Below are 7,146 nucleotides of genomic sequence, written 5' to 3'. Positions count from 1 at the left end.
AGATTACATCAACGTAGGACTAAATACAAAATAGAACAAAATAAACAAATTAAAAAGAAATGGCACATCAAAATATTTCAATCAGATACAAAATTATGTTATACACGAACTTAATACAAGCTTAGATTACAAAGTAAAATTTCAACATTACCTCTACTCAAGTAGTATCTATTAAATTGAAAACTGTGATGTAATGTATCTATAGCAAAATAAAATATAATAAACACTAATAATTTTTTAAAAAATTTCTAAGGAATATATATATAACAAAGAAAATGATTAGATAAAAAATAACGTATAAGAAACGAAAGACTATTTGAATTACATAGACAATATATCACAGGGAACAACGGCGAATTTATAAATTTACTTGATAATACATTCTTGTGTTTTAAGTAGAGCAAAATTTACATTGAATAGATCGATTTTCAGAGGTATATTCTCTACTCTAATAAATAGTGGAGTACCAATTAGCCTACTTTGTTATTATATAAAATAGATCGACAGTTCCTGGGGTTAATCGAAGGAACTCTAATAGAGAAGGTTCAATTAGGTTCATCCTAGCATGTATTACATCGTGAATAAGCCTTATTTGCCTAATAATAATAATAATAATAATAATAATAATAATAATAATAATAATAATAATAATAATAATAATAAAGTACCGAAGCTTTCCAAAAATGACGAAAAAAATCAACGAAACAGGAAAAAGGACAAAAAAAAAAAGACTTAAAATAGAAAAAATTATCTAAATGCTGAAAATTGGCAAAATATGCAACAATATACACTTTCAAATTACATTTTTGTTTTTCTTTCAGAGTGAAGTATAATATTGATTTGTCACAAACGTCGGACAGTAGACAGTGTCTCGCCGATACAAAAAAAAAAAAAAAAAAAAAAAGATCAATTTTCTCTCCCTAATGACTTGTCACAAACGGCAAGCAAAAGATATTGATAAAAATAGAAGATATAAAGTTTTCAAAGTAGCAGAGATTGAACATACTTCCTATGACAATTGTTTATTGAATACTTATGCTCGTAATGCTGAAGATGGCAACAGTGAGAAGCTCGCTTTTCGAAGCGTTTGTTCGTGACGATGCGGCAAGCGCGTTTCATTTGTCCTGTGATCGTAGGCCGCCACACGGTTGGGGCGGAGCACGGATAGTCACTTATCCTTTGAGCTCCGCCCCTATGGATTTGCTCCGTGAGCCAATCACAATGCAAGTGCATCTAGCGTCTCCCAATGGTGAGGTTTGTTTTCTATTGAGTGATGTTTTCGAAGGAGGTTCTTCCTTTTGTTATCGAGGCCTAATGGATCTCCTGCTTTGGGGACTTCATCAGTAGGAGAGCGGAGCGGAATGAGAGGGGGGTGTAAACTTTATTCAATTTGGTAATTAAGATTGTCTGCGACGTGGTGGGTGAACGTCTATTTTGGCTCCTGGTTTAGTTAAACAACAGCTTCAACATAAACAAGCCTGCCAGAACAGGAGCGGAAGAAGTAATTGGTTGTCTCAAACTTCTATTGGGCTGTTGACGTACGATTGTTGTGCCAAAGTGGAACATTTCACGGGACCAGCAGTGATTGTTGTACTTTTTTGAGGTTATTGTCAAAGCCGTGTTTAAACAAGTTCTCAACATTGAACCTATTGTGAGATTTTTATAAAAATAACTCGTTAGAATAATGGTTAATTTTCAAAATCCTTCCGTGTAGTTTAGAGATGTCAGTGGCTGAATAGATCAGTAACTTTAACTTTTGTTCCTACTGTGAGTGTTGGATTATAGGCATTTTGTTGGAGAAAAGAAAGAATTCTTAATACGTGGTTTTGCCCTGAAGAACATTGTTGATAAACGGAGAAACTTTCGATCCAAAGGTGTTTATTACTTGAGATCAGAATTTAAAAGCGATTCAGTGTTTGACTTGACCCGAGTACCTCTTTTCTTATCCAAAGGACATCACAACGAAAGCCGGTGTGGAAACTACCGTTGGCGGAATACGCCTTCGGGCGTGTCATCCAGCAACAGCCTCTCGTTCCACCAACTCAACAACCACCACGAATAATTTCCTAGCTGCTAGTCGTGCAAGGACATTTCTCAACAGCATGATGCAGAATCCTTTACTCAGTTATCCTTTCCCACAACTAGGCTGTTTGTCGCCGCTCATTGATTTCCAGTACTCTTGTCAAGCGGGAGCGGCGGCGAGTCTCGTCGGCGCCGCTGGTGTTCTCGGAGGTCGAAGTCAACCCCCGTCGCCGGCGGAGTCGCCCAACTCCATCCTCCAGTCACAACAACAACGAGGGTTCTTATATCAATCCGCCATTAAACAACAGACTGATTCTGGTAGCAGAACCAAAGGACGTAGTGATATATCTGCTGGCAGTCCCGGTAGTAACAGCAGTGTTAGTAGTGGTAATTGTAGTGGTAATGGTAAATCGTTTACTATCGATGCTATTCTCGGGTTGGACAATAAATCATCTGGCGGTCAAGAGAGTGCGCTTTCGCCGTCTTGTTTATCAACAAGTTCCCTGAAGACCACCGATGGTAGCCGGCGTCAGGAGAGGTCAGCAACCGGTCTGTTGCCCGCGTACTCTGCATGTCGTCGGCCGTCACATCACGCAGGTGAGTAGTAGAATGATTTTATTTTCATTTATAGTACTTATTATACTTTATTAGTTTTTATATCATGTATAAAAAAGCAACCGTATCTAATTTTGAGAGAGTAATAATCCCCAAACTATAGGCCAAGGACCATTTCATGGTGATCTCTGTCAGAATTTTAGATTGTTAAAGAATTAGGTGTTTTATGTACTGTTTTTGTGGTGCCGTGAACTGAAAAGTTCGAGAATTACTGAGGTTCCTCTGGGCCTGATTGTCAAATTTTAGCTCGCCATTCGAAGAAGAATTGACTAAACAACTCTCTTTTCAATATGTCATGCAAAAGTTCAGATTTTATTTTATTTGAAGGGGTGAGGGCTTTCATATACATAGCCCTATATTTTTCTTAACTTTGGCACTAGTAATAAAAAGTTGTTTCATGTAAATCTATTCTTTAAATTAAAAGAAAAAAATGCTTTCATTATTCAAGTCTCCCAAATAGATTAATTAGTATCTCGGTGTTATTTATGAAGTGCCAAATTTTACAGTTCGAAACTAGACATGATTGTAGCTTGTGAAGAAAATATCCGGATATGTTTAAAAGCTTTTTGAAATACATTTTTAACTTATTATTTAATCGCGGCAGCAGTTATTTCCCTAAGTATTTTTCAATTTGGAAAAAGGATTGAGGATCGAGTAGAGTAAAAAGTGAAATAACTCTTTATTACAAGAATATAGTCAAGGGCGCCAAGTCGAGGGACCCTTCGTTTAGATATTATGCCGAATTTTTAATGGTAAATTTATATAAATTGTGTACCTAACACTTTTGATCACACGTTGCTAACTATTATATAGTTAGGTTGATAAATTTTCTGGTAGCGAAGTTATTTTTTACCATATGATTGACAACAAAAGCAAATATCTCACTATAATTAAATTTTTCTCAAGTTACTGACAAAAGAAATGGATGTGTTTTAAAGAAAAAAAGAATACCCCAAATTTTCAGAACATTTCTTATTACTTCCCATTTTAAGTACACTAAAATTAACGACTTACCTCTTATTATATTATTTTTGTTTGTTTGTTTGTTTGTTTGTTTACATATATACTTAATGGTCAATACGAAGCAGCTCCGAAGGACTAAAGAGAGTTTTGAATAGAGAGCTTTTCAGTTGAATAGGCAGGTATATACACACACTTTGCAGGCTATGGCTCTTTAAAAATTGATAAAAACAGGAAATATTGCTATTAACAACGTTAGTTGAAACTCTTGCTTGTTAATTCAATACTAAATGTGTGAGTGGGTAGGGGGTGGGGGTGAGTAGGGAGTACTCAATATTTCTTTTCATAAAATTCTCTTGGTAACAAATATGAAATACGGTAGTATTATTTTAAAACTGTATCAGTTAACGAAGATTTTTTTTTTAAATCGTCTTTAGATTGTATTTAAAACACTATCTTAATTATTATAAGTAAGAGATCAATAGACTAAAGAATTTAAGAGAATTACACAGCATATTTATAAACTTACAGAAGTAAAATGGGGAATAATATCATGTGTGAATCAAACCTCTTTCACACTAAAAAAAAAACTAGAAAATATATAATTGGCAACTAAGAAGTTGTGTCTTTAGTAGTGTTCAGAAACACGTCCAACTTTGTAAACATTAGCTGCTTCAAAAATATTTAAAATAAACGTTTTAGGATTTAATGACAATTTTAGTTTCTTATGCCTCACTAATCATTGTGTGTGTACTGTCATTTTGCTAGTGTCATAATGAAAACCTTGGTAAGTGTATGTTTTAGTACAATTATTCGGATTAACAGGTAGCGTGTTATTGAGATTATTAATGTTGCTCACGAGACAAGATAAAAAATAAAGTTGTCTCACATCATCTCGTAAATATTTGTCGAACTCTCGTCTCGTTTCGAGCTTTTTCTCGAGCGACTCGTTTTGCAAATTTATTTTCAAAATTTATGCCCCGATTTTTTCATCCTAATTTTATCCAGAAGGTATCAGAATCCTTCCTGACCATGAGAGGTCCACAAAGGGTGTGATATAACATTTTTCAGGGCCATATTTATTTATTAGTAAAGTAGATTATGTAATGGCATGCGTATCTTTAAAGTGCTCTTCATTATACTGGTGTAATTATAAATCATTGTAACACTAAAACAATGTTTGAGATCTAAGACTTGAGGAACTTCCCGTCTCCTCTCAAAAATGAGACGAGAATTATAATGTTTCTCATCTCGAGTCAACTTTAAAAATGGATTTCTCGTCTAGTTTTCGAGACGAGACGGGACGAGTAATATTTCGTCTCGAGGGCCACACTAGAAATTTTTATAATGTTAGCCAATAATGACATTTCTCCAGGGCATAAAAATTCGTTTTTGTTGATTTTCTCGAAAACTACACATGAGAATTCACCCTCACAAACTAATTTTGTTCAGCTCAATGAGACCCATCGATTCATATATATATATATATAATATATATATAATATGGGATAAGACTTGTGGACTCTATTGTACGTTAATATTGTACAATTTTATTTTATTTTTTTTCCCTTATTATCAGGCATGTGTTTGGTTTTTAATTAGTTTCTTTGGTTGGCAGAGTCTTTTTATGGGCGGAAATTATAGGCCAATGGCCCTTATCGTGAAGGGGCTTGATTGATTGATTACTGGCTGTTTAAATGGAGACGCGAGCAACGAGGTTATCGTGACGAAAAAAAAAATCTTGGGAGCTGACGTTCCTATTATACCCACAATCAATCAATCAATCAAGATATTGCTCATAGATGAATAATTTATAAGAAATCTCTTATAGTGTCGGAAATCGGAATTATGGGTTTAAATTTGAAAGCGGAAAGCTCTGAAGCCATTAGAAGTGTTTTGTAAATAATAATAATAATATCCTTTAAAAAAAATGATAACGACGGTAAAACCATTGCAAAGATTTCTCATAGCATTTAAACAGAGTACTTCGGCTGGATAAATGCATATACTCGTACATTCACTATGCATTCTGCACTTCAACTTACACTACAATCATTAACAATGAATAATAGTAAGGAAGTGAGATATTTTCCGACTATTCGTTTAGGGCATCGCTTCTCAAACTGTTGTTCGCGGACCGAAGCAACACTTGAGAAAAGTCACATCTCTTCAAATTTTGGGAAGAAAAATTTACTTATTCTTTTAGTTCTTGTATATAACAATTAGGACGCTAGGTAAGCCTTGATAATCGAACGATAAAAGATTATTTTTTTAATGATGCGACTTCCTTTAAGAGCCGCTACTGTCCACGAGATATGTCCTTGTGGTGGTCCTCTTACATTGAATATTAGTCAAAAAAGAAAAAAAGAAAGTTTAAATGAGTTTCGTATCATACACTATAGTTGAGAATCTCAAACAGGTACAGGTTTTATAACTAATAAATCATTCATATTATGAGTAATAATAATAATAATAATAATAATAATAATAATAATAATAATAATAATAATAATAATAATAATAATAATAATCTTGTCGAATCAGCTACATAGCCATAGACAACGTAAAATTATAACTTACTACAATAATGTACATCAATAGTGATTGTTTATTATCTACAATAAGTGCTAAAGTACTAAAGTTCACCACAATAACATATCTTAAATATTATTACCTTACAAAAATTAAATATTATCGTATTCAAAAAACTCATCTATTGAATAAAATGGTGTTTTCACTAACTAAGAATATAATCTATTTTTGAAGCTACCCATAGGTAGTTGTGTCAGTTCTATAGGTAAATATTATGCAAAGATTATGCAATTTTTAATAGCTTATGTAGAATTTTATCATTATTCACATATTCTTAATAGCCTTCAATTATTAAAAAAATACAAATATGATTTTTTTCTATTAGGGTCATTGCCCCTATGATGGCCACTGTAACGTTGTTTGCTCGATAACATGCAGGATATTGCAACGATACTCACAAAAAGTTGTGTACGCGAAGTGACACACTTCAACTATACACAGCCACAAGAAACAAAAAAGACACTTAGTATATCCTAAGTTATTACAAAAAAACTGAAAGGATGCAAAGTGTCCATCATTGAAACATGCGCTCCATTGATGGCCACAGGTATGCTCCTAATATGGCCACATTAAGATCTGCCTATTTTCCCTTCTACTGAGATCGAAAGAACGAATAAATTGTGTGAACAAATAAGAAGAATGTTATTTCCATCGTATATTAGTATTATGGCGTTATATTATTCACAACATACACATGGACATACACAATAATTGGACATCCTGGCGTACATAGTTGGATAAATGATATACAAGCTAAGCTACAAGTTATATATGTAAGGGCTAACTACTAAATAGGGTCTAACACAAACTACTACTTAACTAAGGTATTGGACATGGGCGAACTACCGAAGTAAAACATCACTTATATAGGTTACCTACTCATCATTTGTATAGGTTACCTATTCATCAAAGCAGTCACCACAAAAATATTTAGTTTTTGTCATTCGACCGTATGAT

The 7,146-nt window shown here is 33.6% G+C and overlaps 1 protein-coding gene across 1 annotated transcript in view; it reads left to right on the top strand.

Moving 5' to 3' along the window:
* Window positions 1-1,236: 1,236 nt before the first annotated feature.
* The window catches only part of LOC145692778 (uncharacterized), a 99,881-nt gene continuing 93,971 nt past the window's right edge, over window positions 1,237-7,146 (top strand). Inside the window, exon 1 of the mRNA XM_081768246.1 lies at window positions 1,237-2,619. Coding sequence (XP_081624372.1) covers window positions 2,103-2,619 — 517 coding nt within the window. The 5' untranslated portion in view covers window positions 1,237-2,102. The remainder of the gene's footprint in view (window positions 2,620-7,146) is intronic.

The sequence above is a fragment of the Thermobia domestica genome, chromosome 1, assembly GCF_964235325.1.
Source record: "Thermobia domestica chromosome 1, izTheDome1.hap1.1, whole genome shotgun sequence".
Classification (NCBI taxonomy): Eukaryota; Metazoa; Arthropoda; class Insecta; order Zygentoma; family Lepismatidae; genus Thermobia; species Thermobia domestica.
This window is presented reverse-complemented; position numbering and strand designations above follow the sequence as displayed.